This window comes from Anastrepha obliqua, chromosome 3, assembly GCF_027943255.1.
Source record: "Anastrepha obliqua isolate idAnaObli1 chromosome 3, idAnaObli1_1.0, whole genome shotgun sequence".
NCBI classification, from domain to species: Eukaryota; Metazoa; Arthropoda; class Insecta; order Diptera; family Tephritidae; genus Anastrepha; species Anastrepha obliqua.
The window spans coordinates 61,961,441-61,983,386 of record NC_072894.1 but is presented as its reverse complement, the minus strand read 5'-3'; the positions used below and the strand labels follow the sequence as shown (position 1 = coordinate 61,983,386).

General features: G+C 35.6%; 1 protein-coding gene across 1 annotated transcript in view; it reads left to right on the top strand.

Moving 5' to 3' along the window:
* Nucleotides 1-18,771, top strand: part of LOC129242456 (ammonium transporter Rh type B-B-like) — a 74,722-nt gene extending 55,951 nt beyond the window's left edge. Inside the window, exons 5-8 of the mRNA XM_054879101.1 lie at nt 1,447-1,637; nt 15,822-16,022; nt 17,799-17,892; nt 17,986-18,771. Of these exons, the coding sequence (XP_054735076.1) occupies nt 1,447-1,637; nt 15,822-16,022; nt 17,799-17,892; nt 17,986-18,083 (584 nt within the window). The 3' untranslated portion in view covers nt 18,084-18,771. The remainder of the gene's footprint in view (nt 1-1,446; nt 1,638-15,821; nt 16,023-17,798; nt 17,893-17,985) is intronic.
* The last annotated feature ends 3,175 nt before the right edge of the window (nt 18,772-21,946 follow it).

Here is a 21,946-nt window from a genome sequence, read left to right as displayed (position 1 = left end):
AGGGCTGAACAAATCCAAATATATTTTAGGAATAACAAAAGACGAACATATTTGAAGAATAACAGAAGATAAACATATTTTACAAGATCTACGGAGCAATCATAACCCATTTGGTGGTGCAATGATTTTATTAGCAGGAGATTTTCGTCAAACATTGCCAGTGATTCCACGATCAAAGCCAGCTAATGAACTCAATGCATGTTTAGAGTCCTCCGATTTGTGGAAACATGTCAAGGTATTATGCTTAAGCAAGAATATGCGCGTCGAGTTGCAAAATGACCAATATGGAGACATATTCTCTAAACAACTCATTGACATTGGTAATGGCGAATTTCCTATAGCCACCTTGACTGGTCGCATTAACTTTCCTCAAAATTTTTGCCAGTTAACTCGATCAAAAGATGAACTTATTCAAAAGGTGTTTCCAGTTGTTGCTCAAAATTACAGAAACCATGATTGGTTGAGTGAACGGACTATATTGGCTGCAAAAAACATAGATGTAAATGAATTAAATTTCAAAATTCAAGAACAAATTACAGGCGAATTTAGAATATATAAATCAGTTGATTCGGCTACAAACCAAGAGGATGTCGTCAACTTGATTATTTATGATTGATGATACTCTACTTTTAGTAATGCATCTGCGTTACCATGCACGCGGCCGTCCACTTTCTCGCCAATATTATATGGAGTCGCGTTTGCTACTTGAATTTTTGCAGCCTCTAAATATGCAACTTATCTTACTAAATAGTGCAAAAAAATTGATTTTTTTCTGCTTTTTTAATTTTTGAATTAATTTTGATTTGAAAAAAACCAGTTAGTTTCTTATTTTTACCAACAAAAATCGTAGATAAATTTCAAAAAAGAAAGGCAAACGCACATTTATGTCAAATAGTGGCTATGGCGACCAAGAAGAAGAAGTTAAATTACTTTTAAGTTATAATTAAAATTATTTCAATATAATTAAATTATATTTAAATTATCAAGGTGACGTTCAGTAACTGTATTTTGACGTGGCATTTAAAACAAATTTTAAGCAAACGTAAATTAAGTGGATTTTCAATTTCATTTCATTTCACAAGATGTTGCCGCCAGCGTGTAAAACGTACGTAAAATGGATGAAGTGCTCTATAAACTTAGCGAAGCAAATTAATTTTTTTCAAAGTAAATTCCCACAATTTGAAGCGTTGCTCTGGCCTTAAATGATTTATGATGACTTATCAAACCTTACTGAACAGAAATGTCAATACAGTGTGACATTCTCAGCTTTCAAACTACAGTTATCGATATCGATAGTTCTCATACAGCTAAGAAAACACCCGATACAATTGTATGTGCACTACTTATATATTAAAAGGATTTGTATAAGTATTATACATAAGTATATATGTACGCATGTTTTCGCATTTAATCATCACTCTGTTTCTTTGTTTGACTCTTTTGCAGTTACAACATTTATAGTGTCGGCACTTGTTAGTCACGAGAACAAATTGGATATGGTGCATGTGCAAAATTCAACATTGGCAGGTGGTGTTGCCATCGGCACTGTTTGTAATTTGCTAGTTGGTTCACACGGCGCTATACTAATTGGCATCATTGCCGGCTGCATTTCGGTGCTGGGTTATCGTTACCTCTCGGTAAGTTCACATTCCATTCCAAATATATGGTCATTTTATTGTAATGCTCGAATTTAACACAAGTATATATAATTTTAGTTTTGGTATTGCTGCGAATATGTACTAATTTGCCACATGTATGCAATGCAACAGAAACCCGTTTGTGTCATGAGCCTTCCGGTTAGTGATACATTTTTGCTGCTAGTGCAACTGCATAAACACACCTCCACGCATTTATATACATACCTATACATATGTATGGGTTTGTGCATAGCAGCGCACATTTGTTTCGTTGCTAATTAGAGAAATTGGAATTTCAGTATAAACCGAATCCGCTACTGGCATTTGGCGCCCGCAATACATTTCATTACTCTGTTCAATCAACCATTCAATTTGGTGTGCATGCGCAATAGTTGAATGGAGGTGATTGTGACCATTTTACAAGCTTCAATGCGTATCTTGAATTAGAGAATTTCCAAAAACTGCGCTTCTATTGTATAGGATAGTACTAACTTTACAACCGTGAAATTTTGCCAGCAGCATGCAACATTGATTGTCAAATGAGAAGAAAAGAAATATTTATGCGCCTCGCCCCAGGAGCACTTGGCAAATTTCTGTAAGAAAAGTGATTTAAACAATTTATGCGTGTTATATATAAATAAGAGGTGTTATTCCCATAAAATATCAATGGTTTCGTTGCTTGTGTGGCACGTAGCGCCGTCTTCTTGAAAATAAACGTTACCCATATCAATACCATCCAATACGCCCATAAAAAATCGTTAATCATCTCTCGATAGCGCAATCCATTCACCGTAACTGTTGCTCCAGCTTCATTTTCGAAAAAGTAAGGTCTAATGACTCCGCCGGAACATAACCGTTGAGGTTAGAGAGGCTTTTCAAGAATAACTCTTGGATTTTCTGAGTCCCAGATCTGACAATTGTGCTTGTTGACGAAGTCACCGAGGTGGAAATGGGCCTCATCACTCAAGATGATTTTTCGATGAAATTCCGGATCATTTTCATGCATTTCAACGGCCCAATTAGCAAAGACATGACCTTGTCGATGATCGGCCGGCTTGAGTTATTGTGTTAACTGGACTTTATAAGCCCTAAAACCCAAATCTTTATGCAAAATACGACGTTTGTGAAATGCCTAATTCCAAAGAACGACGAGGAATGGACAAACCTTTCGGCTACAACAGCAATGTTTTCAGCTATTCTTGAGCGACGTGCACGGGTTTTATTCTTCACATAACTAACTTGTCCCTACAGCTCGAATTTTTTCAAAAATTTCTGTATTACGGTCCGACAAGGTGCCTTACCATTGATCGAGTTTTACGAACCATCTCTGCCAAATTTTCACCATTTTTATAGTGAATTTTAATAATTTCAATGCGTTGTTTAAGCGTGCATCGTTCCATTTTTATTAATGGCGTGCTTTCTACTTGTCAAATATCAAAAAACGACAGTTTCTAAAGTGACATCTACCAAAATAACGGGCTATTCAAAATAACACCTGTTATTGGAAGACCCTTTATATTGACACAAAAAAGACGTTTCGCATAAGAATTCCATGTCTTCGGGTACTCGAACTCAGGCGCTTCACTTGTAAACGAGCTCTCAGTTTTCGCTAAGTTTAAGGGAGAACACCACTGTGACCCCCTGTTTTTTATGCCGTTTTTCAAGAATTTTTTTTGTGGGAAAAAAAGAGATATTTCAAATTTTTTTGTTTTGTTTTGTTTGTTGTTTATTAAAGATACATAACAAACTTTTTCAAAATTTTCAACCCCGATGGTGGCGCTGGGGAAGCTCCCGCGTCAGGTGCTGTGGCTTCTGCAGTGATCCGCGGCACGCAGCAAAACTGTCTTCAAAGTCGATCTGAAAAAAAATACCGAGTGTTTTCGTTAATAATATGATATTTTGAAGAGAAGTACATAGGGATTTGAAAAAATATGGATTTTTAAAAAATTGGAACGCTTTTCAAATTTAAGGTCGATTTTCGAGCAAAATTTCTCTTCGAAAAAAGGCTATAATTTTTTTTTTTTTTTTAGATATCGAAAAAACCCTATGTACTTCTTTAGATAATCTAGTTTTATCGATGCAGTCCAAATTTGAAGTCGATCGGATAAGAATTGCTCGAGTTCTACTGCGTGCCGCACTCAAAAAAGTGGTTTTGAGAAAAACGTGTTCAAAGTTTGAAGTTATGCGATAAATTGCGCTGCACCGCTCCACAAAATATTTAATATCTCCGAAAATAATTATTTTTTCGACCTGGGACAAACGGCATTCTATTCTTAAATGTATTCTAGATTTTTCTAGATGGTTTTCAAAAAATCGATTTTTTGAAGTTGTCACAGTGGTGTTCTCCCTTAAATGGCTGGCATCATTGCGCGATGTTTTCACGACGTGAACTGAGTACTACTTTGCCGTGAGATACATACGAAATTGCACGCATATTTCATGGCAGTGAAATTGGTATGGATTTTGACGCCACTTTACATGAAACGTGAAATTAGATTTTGTTGAAATATTATAACCTTTGTCAGGCAGGCTCACCAAAATATGGTCAGTCATATAGCAGTCCAACGACGCGTAGAAGTCTCCTCGCTATGTGGTTGTTGCTAGATTTTCGTGCTTTAAATTATATTAGGTTCTTCCTTTTTATTATGATAAATTCACTTGAGCTTTTTTATTATTTAATAAAATTTATTGTAAAAACAATTTTTTTTTTAATTTGATTCCGATTTCATTTCAGAGAAAAAAATTATAATCATGAAATTGTTTAAAGTCGTGTAGAAAATAAGAAAAAAAAATCAAAGAACTATGTTGAGGGAGGTTAATGTTAGTATGTTAAATATGTATGAAAAAAAGTTAAAGAAAAAAATTATTTAACTATTTCATAATTTTGCACACAATCCACAAAAATTCACTAATTAATTTAATTTCAACATTAATTTAATTCAATAGTAATTTTTTTTGTTTGTTTTTAAACTGTTAACAACTGTTAGGTATTATCTATGATATAGGTATATATCTTAACTGTTGTAAGCCAGAAGAACCGCAAAAACCGGCGTTAACTGAAAAACGTAATGGTAATTTATTTTCATTGTAAAAACTTATTTTTTGTAAAGGTGAAAACTTTTATGAACGCATGATGGTGTGGATGAATCCGGTGTGACAGTGTATAGTGCCGACTGACAGCCCCGAACAAATTCTGTAATGTGAAAGTATATACGGATATACTTTACCGATTTCGCCTAGGGTTATTAATGCAAAATATCGATGGAAATGAATCTTACCCAGAATTGTGATATCTTAATTGATTTACTTATATCCTGTATGATGAACTCAAATCCTATATGCTTATTGTCGTATTGACTTGATTTAGCGTATTCTAATATTTAAGTGTGTGCACGCCTCGTGGTTTTGTAGTGAATAAAAAAACGTCGGCTGGGCTTTTAAACTGGATAGCCAGAAAAGGAAGCTTTCACTGCTTTCGTTGGGATCATGATCGGGTGTGACATTTTCTCGCCGTGTTTAATTTGTAGATACATAAAAGTCACACCTGTGTTTCTTTTGTGAGTACAAAAATAAGGAGGATGGAAAATAGAAGAAAAGAAAAATGTACACTTGTAATATAACCCAATATAAACATGCTTATTTGACAATTCGTTTGAATGTATTGGTTGAAAATTGTCATTAAATGTCATTAGCTTTAACCCGAATGAAATTACTTTTCGTTTGTGTTAGTTGGGAAAACAAATCTCCTTATTATTGTAATTTTTTTTTTAAGAAACTACTTCCTAGACTCTAGTTTAGTATATAAAAGCGAAATGACTTCAGTATGAGAGTTTTTAAGCTATGCGTCAACTTATCGATGGTGTTTAAGCTATCGGAAGAAGATTTGACGGTTATTGACCGTTGCGAATGTTATTCAACCGGCCATAGTTTGTACAACGCATGCAGTTGTGCCGATTTCATACAACTTGTAAACGATTGGTTCGATACCTTAAATTCAGAATTCAAAAATATTACTTACACTTTGAAATTGAAAAGCAGATTTATATCGTATATTAAACGAAATGAGTTTAGTTATGTCAAACCCCATCATTCCAATAAAAATCAATTTAGAACTATTTCAGCGAGAAATAATTACCACGAATACGTCTCTTATAGGTTAACCCTTTTAATTCCAAGTTCAAAGAATTTTAACGAACAAATTTGACCAACATGACTTGGAGCATTTCACTATGACCACCCCAGCCTACTTCACTTAAAGTTCTGTTTGCGGAAATGTGAGTTTGGTGCAAAATTTGTATAACTTTATTTATTTATAATCACACTTATTATGTAGGTTATGATTAATTTGTTCTTTTAGCAAAGAATACCAAAATACTGAGTACAAAGCTTAATGTTGAAGTCAAGTGCTTTGACATTGAGTTAGACAATGTAGATCCCTCTGTATAACTTAATGAATTAGATGAAATAGTTACGAATGTGAACACTAACAAATTCGAAGACGGTATTGAGGTCGATGAATTTTACAAGGACGCATTGCGGTACATCTTTAGTTATATTATTAAGAAACTTCATTTAATAACCCAAATTTTGGACGAGATTGGATTGTATTGGACTCGTATGGTCCAAAAGGTCAAACCAAAGACAAAATTTCTAATTGGCGGCCACAGTAGTTGATGCGTGACTACCATTCCGAATACGGAGAGAAAGTAGGTTCTAATCTCCGTGAAACACCAAAATTAAGAAATACACTTTTCTAATATCGGTTGCCCCTCGGCAGGCAATGGCAAACCTCCGAGTGTATTTCTGCCATGAAAAAGCTCCTCATAAAAATATCTCGGCTTAAAACTGTAGTTCCCTCCATTTGTGGAACAACATCAAGACGCACACCACAAATACTCGTACGAGGAGGAGCTCGGCCAGACACCCAAAAAGGGTGTACGCGCCAATTATATATATAATGGCAAGATTTTTAAATGCTATACATACAACTTTTGGAAAATATATTTTTGGAAATTAACGGAAACACAATTAACGGCAAAACAAAAACAGCATTCATTTTCGAATCAAACATTTGCACACATTTTTGAAGCAAAAGCAATCCAAAAATAGTTAATTAAGTAAAAACAAACTGTGTAAAATAGCTACGTAAGCTGATGAGTTCTATTTCAAACTTATTTTTTTATTTTGTTTAACAAAATTTTAATTGAAATATCATATGATATTCTTAGGTACTTTTACCTCATATACTTCTTGTGGGCTAATGGAAGCAAACTACTAACACATAGAAAAAACGTCATATACAAATTTTCAAATAAGCATGTTGACAATGGCTCGCTCGCTGTGCACACCGACTAGATGTCATAAAATTCGAATACTACACACGGAAATCTAATGATCAACTCTAACACAACTAAATGCATGTGCAGCCCGGACATAAAAATTACCAAGGGGTATCATTCTCTAATACCCAATCTACTCTACCCGTAGAAGACAGCAACTCCAACTAGGCCCACGTATCTTCTCTAACTCCCGATTCAATATTGTTAATCACCAAATTCCTTAAAATAACCAGTGTACATCATAGAGTTTAAAACATAAACTATATGCACATCGAGCATAAGGTCTCGATGTTATTGCTTAATTTTTACGATTAGCTTATAAGGCTTACTCTTTAACCAATTTTATATATAAATAATTAAATAACTACTTTTTTGGTGTTAACACATAAAGTAAACATTTTGTACAACAAAATTGAGTTGAAACACCACCTTCCTTGCCACTACCAAAACTGGTAATAACAAATAAGAGCGATCTAGTAGTTCATATTTACCAGTACCTAATTTCGTACCTATTATTTGAACGTATTTTACAATAAGTGCAAACCATTAGCCATTAACAGCTAATTAACAGTAGAGTGTTGCTCATACGTCGTGTATTACCAGGCCATGTACTTGTACATACATTTAAATATAGTATGCAAGCAGCAGTGTGTAAGAAGATTTTACGTTAGAAGGGTCAGGCGCAAATACGTTGCTCTCCAGTTTACATGTACGAGTATATGAAAATGTATGCACATTACAATTATGAACATCAATTTCTGAATTGGAAATGCTTTGGTTTTGTTCGTTTTGTAAGTTTATGTAACATTTTTCAATGAAACACTCGCCCACTTACATATTTATGTATTTAAGTGTATGTGCATGCACACATACATATACACATATATATATGTATGCATGGGCACTGATTATGGCTTTGCAAGTATATTTATTCAAGCACTAAAACATTTTGGACCAAACTCGTTGGTCCTCTTGTGACTTTGATTTAGCTCTGCTACCCTCTACGCTCCATGTTTAATACTGCACCACTACACATGGTTATTGTTATTAATAACTGGAACAATATTCATTACGGTATTCGCATTAGACTTGTTTTCAGCTTGTGTACTAGGGTTTTATTATACTCGAATGTGTTGTAGTACGAGTAGTAAAGCTTGCTGCCTTGCGGCCGACAAAAAGGTCAACTTTATATGCCAATATACAGTATGCAAATCTTCTACCCGAAACTATAGCGTACATAAAATTTACTAATGGGTATTTGGTTTTGTGCAATCAAGGAAAATTTTAATTAAAATATTTGGCCTAAGCGTATAATTATCAGAGTTATGCCTCTCAATACGCGTTGTACAAAAATATAGATATTTAGCACTACAAAAAAAAAACACTAGACATCAATAAAATATTTGTATGTGGTGTAAAGAGGTTTGTTAATTTGTCTTCGTTATTTTTTGAGGATTTGGTGTGGGCATTGCGTAACTGAAACTATTTATTTATTAGCCCTAAGGATAAGTAAATACATATTTAAATGAGATAAAAGCATGTACATGGGTTCAAAATGGACAGAAGTTTTGGTATGAGTAAAGCGCCATGGGGTAAATAAAATTGGGTATATCAGGTATTTGGTTCTTTTTCTATTTTAAAGAACCCTTAACATAAAAAGCACCCAAACACACAGTACGTTGAATTTTTTTCGCACTAAAAAGGATGAAAATTTAGTTATTAAATTCTTCCAACAAACAAGTACTTAATTTGGGTTTCTAATTTTAGAGGTTTTCCATTAGGATGTAATAATAATAATAATAAATATGTATTTTTTTTTGGAAATAGAAACGGCCACTTTTAATTTGTTACAACAAATCTCGCGTTCATCCAACAAACTATAACTTCCTTGTCTATGAGTTTGTTTGATTACAATTTTTGACAGTCAGCCCAAATTAAATTTTACTAAAATGTGCGCGGTTATATAAAGTTTGCTCAAGACCGAATATAGCACTTCCTCATTTGTTGTTACATAAAAATAAATAAATAAATGAACTGATTAAGTGGACCGTAGGAAGTTGCGCTCACAAAATTAATAAAAGTTGCATTCGTAATTAGATAATTGCAAGTTGTTTGCCAAAACTAAATTTTTCCAATGAAAATGCAATAAGTGTTATAAATTTGCATACTTTTGCTTTCATATTAGCTTTAAAAGAGTAGCAAAAAAGTTTAATTACCGAGAAAAGTCAAAAGTGTACTTGACAATTTGCAGCCATGACATTCAGTAGTGAAGCGTTAGAGACACACAGATGCAGGCATACACTTACACACACACACACACATACCGCCACATATAAAGGGTGTTCAAATTGGAGCTACTTTTTCGAATAGGGTTTTTTGACAGATCACGCGGGAATATTGTCAAACTAAATACTAAATTTTTTCCAATATTCATTGACATTACGCCTCAAAAAGGTTTACAAATAATACGAAACGCTTACAAATAAAACGAAAATCGATGATCTGTCAAAAGTCCTCATCTCACGCTCGGGCCAACTTATGGTGTACAGCGATGAGGTCCATTTTTGGCTTAGTGGCTACGTCAATTGGCAAAACTGTCATATTTGGGCTGAAGAGCAACCCGAAGCCATTCAAGAACATCCACTACATTCAATAAAACCAAACGTTTGGTGCGACCTATGGGCTGAAGAAATCATCGGCTCATATTTCTCGCAATAAATGTGTATGTAACATTCAAAGGTGAACGCTATCGCCGTTTGATATAAACGACTTTTTGGTGCCGAGAATTGTAGCTTGTAATCTCCACAACATTTGGTTTCAATAAAACGACGCTACTTGCTATACAACTCGTGAAACAATGGATTTTCTGCATCGTCGTTTTGGTGGACAATTCATCTCTCGTCTCTGACCAGTGCATATGCCACCAAGATCGTGTAATATAACATCCTTGGACTTTTATTTGTGAGGCATTGGAATCCAACTTTACTAAAGTTATTCGCAGATACCGACCCAAGTCCTCCAGCGAGTCATTCAAAACTGGAGTTTACGGATGGCCGAATTACGGATTACACATTTAAAAGGAATTATTAAAAAAAATATATCATGAGTGGTTCTACACCAAAAAAATAGTAAATATTAAATCTCGTTGTTTCATTTAAATTTAAAATCCGATAGCTCTAAATTGATCACCCTTTTAAAAACATCAAATAAGTATACATATCAGTAAAAGTCATTATTTCATAACAAATTTATTAAATTTAATTCAAAATGTAAATTAGTCACTGAAGAGTACTTTGGTTGTGCAACCGCCGATGACAAGCATTCTGCACGTTCACATGCCTCATAATTTACATATTTTCCAATGCCTGCTATGACTGCCGACAACCAGCGAAGCATATTATTGCGCCATTACAGACCATCAAAGCAGGCAACGCAAGACAGGCCAGCAGAAGCCGCACTTTGCCTACGAAGTGGAATGAGATGTCACACACACTTATATACTCGTAAGTGTGTATATGCACACTAACACACACCCGCATATGCCCATTAGTGTTTTTGCCGAGGATTCGTCGCAACGTCGAGTGCTTAATTTTCAATTTAGTTGTAGCACCCTGATTGCAACGTTTTGTGAGAGCAGAAAGAGGTACCATTTCCACCCATTCCAATATTGAGTTACTGCAATGACATCGAATGCATAGGGTATGTGCAGGCAATATGAATTAATTTAATAAAGCTCTCAAAACACTCAAATGCACAAAAAAACGCACAAGCCGGCACTTAATACTTTGTTGTAGCCGTAATTCGCCCTTACTTTCAACAAACGCTTCCCCTCTATGTGTTGTCAGTTGTTAGCTGTGGAGAGGTGGCCGCGGTTATGATAAGCACCACAAGTACTTTTTGAACAATTTTGAAATATATTTGTTTTTGTTGTCGTAATATTTTTTATTTCATGCACGAGTGCACTTTATCAAGTGTTAGAAATAATTCATTAGTTTATTAAGCACATTTTTCCCTTTAAAATTTTTTTAATTGATTCTAATAATATGATTTAAATCGTTAAGCGCATTTAAAATTGCGAGCATCATTTAGTTGATTGATGCTAAATGAGCTTGGAATTTGTTAAGCTACTTAATTCATAATTGAGCTGATAGTACTTTTTTGCTACATCTACTGTAGTGCGCTATGAGTCATGCTATGAAACTAAACAAAATTTAAGTAAATAAAGACTGCGTTAAAGTGATTTATATTTTGTTAATACAATACAAATCAGGATTGAGCATAGTGCACCAAATAATTAATGCAATAAGCGGAGATTTAATTTAGACCTTCATTTCCCTCTGCTACTACCGGCTGGTACTGCATCGAATAATTTCAGAGTCGGAGCGTTTGTATCCATTCGGACGACGTGATCCACTTAACGTAGCCATTGGATCTTTATTCGTTGCCATATGTGTACGTCGTCGTAAAGCTCATACAGCTTATGGTTCCACCGCCTGCGATGCTCACTATCGCTAAAGTGCAAAGGTCCAAAACTCTTCCGCATAATCTTTCTCTCAAAGACTTCAATGGACGCCTTATCGGATGTTGTCATCGTCCAAGCTTCTGCGCCATACGATAGGACGGGCATGATAAGAGCCACCTGACATCGCTTGATACAGACAACTTCTTTTCGTACGTTCGAATGTAGCTTTAAAATCGGCAAAAATATGGTGCGTGTCGATTCTCTTTTCATTGGTATTTTCTAAAATTTGGCGTAGCGATGGTGGACTTTCCAGGTCTGCAGCCACACTGATAAGATCCAATCAGTTGGTTGATGGTGGGTTTCAGCCTTTCACACAACACGCTCGCTAGAACCTTATACGCGATATTTAGAAAACTAATCCCACAGTATTGATATAGATTTCAGAATCGCATTTCTTGTATATTGGGCAAAGCACACTTAAATTTCAATAGTCAGGCATGCTTTCATCCGATCATATTTTACATAGGAGCTTTCAGCTCCCAAAAGCGATCACACTTGGCTCGTGTTGCGCCCGATCGCAGCATGGCCCAATAAGCAGCATCTTTCTTTCCGCGGCAGCATGGTAATCCTCGTCGTATCATCTGTTTTTTCGGGCTTACTGAAATCCAGTTTCTTCTTAGGCGGCGGTACGGCACTAACAAATTAGTGGTAGTGCAAAATGTCCAACTTTGATAATAATAAATGTGGCGCAATACTCCCGACGTATGGATAATTTGAAACACAAGAAAGACAACAACTTTTTCGAAATCTTAATCTGTTTAAAGAACCATAGGAAAAACACATCTGTTGAATAAAAGTTTAGATGTATTAGGTTAAGGTTTTTTCTTTTCTGTAAAGGTTACGAACATTTAATTGTTTCTTAGCGCAAGCCCTATGTTTCAAAAGTGCTAAAAAGAGAATTAAACTCTTGGCATTAGGATCCAAATGGTTAATTAAGGTTGTAATTGGGTTAAATGTTTAAAATGGCTCTATACTTAAGAAGGATCATTAAGATTAACTACCGCTAAAAGAATAGCATTTTTCTGCGATTAGCAAGCATGGGAAAAGGAATAAGCTCCCGACGACTATTACTATATGTAGGTAACTATGTAAGGGGAAAGATCATATAGCAGAGTCCATCTAAAAGAAAAAGAAAAAACTATTTCCTACCGTCGCTCTTACTATGCATATTAGTTTGGGGAAAAAGAAATCCATTATTTCTATTTTTTTGCTCCTGGGCGATGCACAGTGCGGCCGATTTCCAAAAAGCTGGCCAAAAGTCGAAAAAAAAAGTTTCTAGATAGAGTATTTTTGTCTTTGGGTTGGCTACAGTAATGCCTTGAGTAGTGAAAACCGTTCATAGCAACGTCCTGTACCCTAAGTATCCTCTGTATTTTCAGTCGCAACGTGGCCTTCGTTTGAGCATCGTATTACTGTCGATGAATAGTGAAAGTTGTACACATTTGAAAGATTTTGTAATGGAGTAAATTGAACAAAACCAAATGGAATCATCTTCGGAAGGTTAGTAAAATACGAGAAATCTTTAGTACATATCAATACCTCGACACAAAATTTTTAGCTGCAGCAATACGTAGATACATTTTTTGCAATTTTTTTTATAAAATTTGAGTTTTCAAACTGTATAGTAATACAACGCCGTCATATGCTGCTTTGAAACCTATTAAAGGTTACTCAAAAAAGTAATGGTTACTGAATAAAACAAGATTCAGCTGCTACCACTTGCTACCTTGCGACCCCGAAAACATATAAATTTACATGCATCTTGATTATGTTCTTGAATATACGCTATTTCACGTGAGGGGGTGGCCAATAGGGGTGGAAGGGGGTGGATTTTCAAAATTTTAAGATCAAATTCGTAATCAGCGACCCTGAAAACATAAATTAACATGCATCTTGATTATGTTCTAGAATATACGCTATTTCACGTGAGGGGGTGGCCAATAGGGGTGGAAGGGGGTGGATTTTCAAAATTTTAAGATTAAATTCGTAATCAGCGACCCCGACAACCCCCGAGTAAGAAATTTTGAATCAATTACTTAATTTTTTGAGTTTTGGCCAGCTTTTCGGGAATCGGCCGCACTGTGCGATGCTACGACTACTAACATACCGGTCAACTTCGATTATTTCTGTGATTTTATCGACACGATAGACGACGGGCCTGTCTTGAGGTGTATCTTTAACATCCAAAATGCCTCAACGGAATCGACGAAGCCAAAATTAAAAATTAGCTGTTACAGTATCGGCACTATAAATACCATTCACAATTTCAGTGAATGCTTACATTTTCGCCTTTATCAAAGAAAAACTGTAAATGTACCGGGTTTTCTCTTTGTTGGATTCTATTGTTAACACCCTGTAATTCACAACTAATACTCACGAATTTCGTTACTTTTTAAACTTATTTCTCTTGGTTTTGTAATGATCTTTCGTTATTTCATTATATACAAATACAATACAATTCAAAACCAAAATCTAAAAATGCCGAATTATAGTGAGCAAATATTATTCAAATAATAAAAAGCACTGCGTAGCCATATAAATTTCATTTAAAAGTACATATTTTCTGCTCAAGTCCACATAAATTTTGACTACGAAAATTGCTTATCTACTTTTTTGCCTTTCACTTTTTGAAATTTTCACCTTAAACTTTGCGGCTGACTATTAAATGTCAATTGTCAAACAGCTGATTGCTATTTCGCCAAGCTTGCCACTGCGGTACTTCGTTACTTGACACTTAGGAATTTTCGTTGGATTTACAAAAAAACAAATTATAGTACATATACATAAACTGCTAGGTAACGAAGCAATGAGCTCGGTGTGAAGACTACTATGTAATATAATTATAATGGGTACTTATTAAAAGTTAACAAATCTTCTTTTTTTTCAAATGAAACCGAAAAGTCAATGAAACTGCGCTACATTGGCTTTATTAGCGCAATATTATAGAATTGATTTTATAAAAAATTCCGAGCGTATGGTTACCACGACAGTGTCTTACAAGGACCACCGAGTCAGTCGAGTTTGGTCCACTTTTACCGGCATACTTTCAAGTCGTCAATCAGTGCTATTTTATTAACAGAAAACAGACAAGCAGACTGACACGAATATAGGTATGTATATCCATTTTTTGATATGGTTTGGTTACCAAAAGTTCGTCAACTTGTTGGAGCTATTTAGTATTTAAACGATTGATTTTTGCGTGTGTAACGCAAAGATCACCTATCAGTTGTCATTAGTGCTCAATGGATAGCATGGGCCAATCATGCCTCATTAGGCAAGAAATCCCTACCAAACGAGAACCATTTCGATATGCATCAATAGTTGCTAAGTCAGAGTAGAGTAGTATCTTTCCAAATGCGAAAATTTGGCCAACGAGCGAGCTGAAAATCAAATTTCTTTTTATAATCATGTCGATCGTGCCCAAAGAGAGTTATAACTGGTAACATCAGACGGATGGACGGAAATTTAGTCTCAAAATATAATATATATTTTGCTTAGTTATGCCTTTTTTATTCTTTTTGGAAGATTACCGTTATGCGTGAGATGGGCGCGGTTATTGATCTATTTCGCTTCTTAGCTATCATGGACAAAGAGTTTTCGTTTTTTTTTTACGGATGAAGGGGTTGAAATATAATACCAAATGCATCATCAAAGCCGACGTCGCAGCAACAGTATGTCCGGAGACTAAAAAACTCCCCCTCGTATGGAACCATCGCCAACTCTGGAACCGCTTTCGCATTCCTTCAGAGTGGCGTTCCATCTTCTTCATTACAAAGGTATATACCTATACCTATGTATGTGCCTGCGTCCAGATCCCGCTTTTTTATCCGGAGAATTATTTCCGTGAAACCATTGATCATCTCCCACGTTTCCTCGCTACTTAGCATCTTGTCGATTACATTTTTAGTGGTTATGTGACCGACTGCATTCTGCAGCGTTCGACGTTCTTGTACCCAATGCATGCATTGGAAGAGTGTGTATTCAGCGTCATCTGCGGCGGCATCCCCGTATATGCATGTGGGGTGTTCGCATTTCTCTATTTTGAACAGGTGGACAAAGAGTGAGATAAGTGTACTAAGAGATACATTACTTTTTGCTCCCGTTATCGTGAGCACGGTCGGTCGAACGCACAGACATGGCGTAATCGGTTACTCTCATATGTAGGTACATTTATCTTGATTCCTTCATGCTTTTACATGCAACTGTTATGTGATAAATAATATATCTTTAAGAAAGTAAAAATCGCATTTAAAAAATTATCCCACTTGTTTTTTACATCTGTATTTAAATTTGAATTCATTATTTCTCTATTTTTTCTTGCAGCCCCTCATCACAGCAACACTGGGTATTCATGACACTTGTGGCGTTCATAACTTGCACGGTATGCCGGCTATTATATCAGCCATTGCCTCAGCCATCTTCGCCAGTTTTGTCACAAAAGAAAATTACAAATCCGAGTTGGGACAAATATTTCCGGCTATGGCTGCTGCCCCACAGAATAGTACTTCAACAATGATACTTGGGGTAAGTTAATAAGTTGTATAAATATTCAAAAAATCGTTTTTTGTTGTGATTTGCATCTAAATATAATATTATATAAGAAAGAAAAGTTTGCGAAATATCAGCATAAAACTTATATACCAATAATAGCGTTTCGAGAGTTTAAAGACTGATATGAATTTATTGTAGCGAAACGGTTCAAGTCAGTTTATTAAAAGTTGTTGCATATTATAAAGTAACATTTCAAGAATATTTGATAAAATTTTCATGTAAAAATATTGCAAAATGAGCGAATGAGAGCACATTTACGTAGACGTCTTTTCAAAAATACATTTTGCAGTAGTCAGCATATCTCAGCGTAGAATCATCTGAAATCAAAAAAATCGAATAATTTAGTTAAAGTATGAGTTAAACTTCCCCCCAACGTTTATTTTGACGATTTATTTTCATTTTCAGCCATTTGGTAGTCGTTTGAAGTAAAAAGTGATTTTTGACGAAAAAATTCCGCCATTTTGTAGGTGTAAAACCACCTTAATATAAAAAAAATGGCAAAAAAAAACGTTGGGGGGAGGTTTCTTATATGTAAAATATGTGTGCAAAATTTCAAAAGGATCGGTTGAGTAGTTTTCAAATGCCAATGACTACGCACTTAAAAAAAAGGTTCGAGAAAACCGCGTTTAAAGTTTTAAGTTATGAAAATGTCAAGAAAATACTTTTTTCTCTCTACTTAGACGGAGTCGTCGATTCCAGCACCATAGAGTATGTTTCCACTAGCTTTGTCATTGTCTTCAGCATCTTTTTTAGCAAGTCTACGAGCTATCCTGCCCTCCTTAGTCTGTTGGTGGCATTTTTGGTCAGATCTTTCGATGCGAGTTTGGTCCACTCTTCTCGCATATTCGTGAGCGCTTGGCCCAATGCTAATCCCCATGTCATACATAAACTGCAGCAAAGCACCTGTGCCTTCATTAAAGGTGCATGCAGCTACCAGAGCTGCCAGTTGAACGATACTTGTACTGCCAGAGAGTTTTTTCGGAGCAATCCTCCATATAAGCTGATTTAAACTCTCGTTAGTGTTTTGAGTAAAACCACCCAGGCATCTCTCTAATTTTTTTGGTCTGTCTAAACGAATTCCTTTACGTTGATCTTTTCTAGTTACTTTAGATAATCTCGGCATTTTAATAAAACTATTTACAAAAATCTACAATACTAAAGAAAAGTAACAGCGTTGCACGACAAACTGATGTTTCTCTCTGCTCCCTTTGAGATTTACAGTTGTTATTAGGTATAATACATAGTTTGAAGCATCAGCATCTGTTATTGAATACAAAAGAATGTACTAGAAATATTTTTGGAGCAATAGACAGATACAAAAGTATACCTGAGTCCGCACGCAGGTATACGTTTGTAACGGACTACGCGCGCAACTGCTGCGTCTCGGCAGATGTTTGAGGCGGCTCGGCTTTATGCTCTATAACTTAAAAAGTTTTGCTCGGATTGACTTAAAATTTTAACACGGTATTTTTGAAATGTTTTACTACAATAACATGCAAAAAAAAAAATCGATTTTTATCCCTAAGTCGAAGTCATTGTCGTATGTTGATTTAAATGAAGTAAAAAATATTGTAAATATCATAGTTAGTATGTAAGATGTTTTCTGACAAATAAATTAATCCATGTCTAATAATGTCCTTAAGAGTCTAGGAGAACTTTTCCAGTAAAATTGTATTTACCTACAGTGCACATAGTAAATAAAATAACCCTTGGCGTTCCTTTAAATAAAAATATGTTTTATTTTATTAGGGCTATGACCGCACCGCCTCTGCTCAGGCTGGCTATCAGCTTTGCGGCATTGCAGTTACCTTGCTGGTGGCTATTGTTGGAGGAATTTTAACAGGTAATCCGCTTTGACAAATAACTCAATTACATTTTTTTTGTAATTTCTGCCTTAATTAAATTTTACTCATTTTTACTTGTTTATATATTTCAGGCGCTGCGCTGAAATATACCGGCATGCGCAATTTGTCAAAGGACGAGCAACATCAGGATGAATTGTTCTGGGAAGTGCCCGAGCTCAAAGAAGATTAGTAAAGTGAAAAGTTCTGGATTGTGCTTTGTTTTTGTTTTTCGTGTTTTCTTTTTATTTGAAAGTATTCAATACTTCGTATGTAGATTACTTAGTAATAGAAGCAGTGCAGCAGTGGCTCTGAACTTCTATATAGTCCAACATTTTATGTTATTTGTATGCGTTTATGCTTTGTAACCATTTTTACTAGTTGTTAGATAGTTTTTATTTCCACATTTTTATGTCAACACTTAGTTATTTCTAAACTACTGCATTTGTACAGTAAAATCGAATATGTATTATGTTTTATACAAAAACGAAAAATTTTGAAGAATTTTCAGACCTATTGCAAATATAATAAATGTATGCACACGAGGGTTGCTATTTATATTTCTGGATTCAAGCGATTCTAGTGATGTCAGGCACCAACTGTCATTTCCATTGGAAAGTTTGACCCAAGTCAGAACGTTGTGCAAGAAACAAAAAGGGTAGCCCTCGTATTTGTTTGAAACTGTAATTAGTTTTAATGACACTAGTTGTTTTTATTTTTAACTTGGCGTAAAGTTTTTTTTCTATATGTATTATCTATTTTTCAATGGAATTGCTTAATCACTGCAGTGCTTTTACCGCACATTTACTATTCACACATTCTAAATAAGAATTTTGCACATTTTCCATCTAAATAAATTTGTCTGCCTCTGTGTATCTTTACATTTGCCTTTTTTCTCTCTCTTTCTTCTCTTACATACTTTTTTCGCCATTTACTGCCGTGCCACCTAACTGTTGTGCCAATTTGTGATCATTTTTGCTGAATTTATTTAAAGTTTCGACAAACTTTTACAGATTTTAGACGCCGACACAGTGTCAGCAATACGTTGGCGCCCAATTATGTTACGCAACTGGAATGCCATTGCGCCCAAGAATAATTTGTACTCTCGCGGTGTTTACAAATGAAATTTATGTGCATATGTATGTAGATGAGATAAATGACAAAAATCACAGACAATTGTGAATTTTGTGTTCTATGAATATACCTATCTACACGTACATATATATACGAGTATATGTATGCGTGCATGCAACTTAGTATGTATGTATACAAAGAGAAAAGAAATTTTCAAACATTAAATGAAAATGCAAAAGCTGTATAAAAGTAAAGTGAAAACAATAAAATTTCGCATTATTTCATTAAAAAGTTTCTTGTGTATCTTTTGTGTATGCAAGAAAGGCAAAAAAATTAACAAACCAACTTACCCACATGCATGTATGTTTGTGTGTACATTTTACAATAAGTGACCCTCGCTAAGTGCTGCAAAGTTATTGGCTTGCAAAGCAAAATTATCTTTATATGGCACTCCCAGTTGGCCGTGGGCAAGTGTGCGCATATGTATGTATGTGTATCTAGAGGGCCATCAGATATTTGCTCGGGAGACGCAGTTGTATCTTGAACATGGCGCGTTCCGGAATCTCTGGAAGATACAAAGGCTTGTGCTGCTCCCGAAGCCAGGGAAGCTAATAGAAATGCCAGAATCCTACCGTTCTCTATGCCTGCTTGACATGAAGGGCAAGCTTTTGGATCTCCTCATAAACAGTAGAATACAACCGTACACTGAATGCAAATCGGTTCCATTTCTTTGCAGTTAATGTAGTTTCTGAAAACAAAGGTCTACTGCAGCGGCAATAAAAAAGTAGTATTAAATGCTGCCAACGCAAGCCCATCTGGACGTATGAGATTCAACTATAGGCATACACCAGCTATAGCAACACATCGCAAATACAAAGATTCCAGACTAAGGAGCTGAAGAATGCTGTTCCTGCAAATGATGGAGAGGTGGTGATAAACAAGACTGCACAATCGAGACCTTAGGTGCCAACTTGCCTTCAACTCCGCATACTGGGTACACGGTCTTCGGGGCTAAAATAACTAACTAATCCAGCCAACATTTTCAATCTGAAGAAGCTTGTTCAGAAGTTATCTGCACAATCGCGTTCTGGAATATATCACAGCTGATGGAATAAAAAAGCATGAGATTACAGCAGGTATGCCACAGGGATCTGTGCTATGCTCTACGCTATGAAGCAGTGCTTTCGATAAAGTGTTTCGGTTCCCATTCCCCTCAGATGTACATGTCATTGGCTTTGCGGATGATATACCTATGGTGGTTGTAGCCAAACTGGCGTCCAATAAAGGAATCCAAAGCAAATATTGCTATTGCAACACTTACAAACTGGCCAGGGGAGAAAACGAAAGCAGTCTCATAAGTACCCTTAAAAAACCAGAGCCAGCCCTTATATCAAACAGAAACATCATCAACAATTTAAATCGTTACTCCAACTAAAATATCTGAGTGTTGTAATTGACGACCGACTCAGTTTTGAGCCACATACATATATAATATTGGGTGTTTTCAAAAGCTTGAGAACTCTAAATAATAGTACAAAACAGAAAAATGTTTGGAATGAATTTGTTTTTATTATAATCTGGTGGATTTCATGGTATTTATATTTTGAATATGATATCCGGCATATCTTCGCCGCAACTACGATTTATATACCCCATTCGATCACTCCAATTTTTTACTATTTTTTACTACTTTTTAAAAGTAAATTTCCACAATTTGGAAGCGTTGTTCTGGCGTTAAACGATTCATGATAATTTGCCAAACCTTACCGTACAGAAATGTTAACACAGTTTGCCATTCTATAGTCAAACCATAGTTACTGATATCGACAATTCTCATGCAAATGCTTCCGAACGTGGGTGGGCCGAGAAGTAACAAATGCAGGCTACTAATAGTATCATTACATCCACCCTGCTGTTTGCAGCTCCAGTATAGGAGAAATCTTCTTATGGATAAACATATAAAAGCCCATATGAAACCTTGTACAAACTTTGCGCACTGAGGGGGATAAAAAATACGCGTACACTTCTGTTAGATGTTTGGCCGAGCTTATCCTCCTATTTGTGGTGTGCGTCTTGATGTTGTTCTACAAATGGAGTGACCTACAGTTAGGGACCTACCTGATAGTGATAAGCGCATACAAAACTATTTCGGATGAAGCTGCAATGGTGAACGCTGGCATGATATCCATCGATATACGTATGAAGCAATGCAACACTAACGTAGCAGCGATTTCGAAAACTCGACAAACTGAGAATGGATTACATGCTAATCCCAAAATCGAAAGATGATTGAACTGAAACTATGATGAGATCAATTTGCGTTATCCTGGCAAGTCGTCTGTAATTCAGCATAAAGAGAAAGGGCAACTATTTTATGTATGCCCACGATTTGCGGTGTGCAGACGCGAATCAGCGGCACTATCACTATATTTCCTATAAAACCAGAAAATTGAATTGACCCCACGATGACTTTAAAGTATGCGTGAGATAAAATTTAATCAACAACTGACGTCGATCCCGTTCGGAATCGTTCGTTTGAAAATCGATCGTATGAAGCATCCCAGTTTACATTAGAGAGCAGATACACAAAGGCGAATTGAATACTGGCGTCTTCCCAAATCAGTTACTTTATTTTTCGCGATTTTGACAAGTCTGACGTCAGGCTCCCTACCAATGTAAAATAAACAGAAGGCAAAGAACTTGCATGTTTGTAAAATTTCAGTGAATGGCTTGGTAATATTGAGATTTGTGACATTTGTACTAAACAAACTAGTAAACGCGTATTAAATTGTGTAAGCTCAAATTAATATTATATAAGGCGTCCAAATGTATTTTTTTTTTGTAGTTTTAGGCGAATAACGCCGTAGAAAGAATGTAAGTGTGTATCATCTTTGCTTTCGCCTCCTCTTCCTCTTCACAAACAAATAATTCCCTTGTTCGATTATTCATGGAGCCTGGCAACATAGCGAATTCGGACGACGG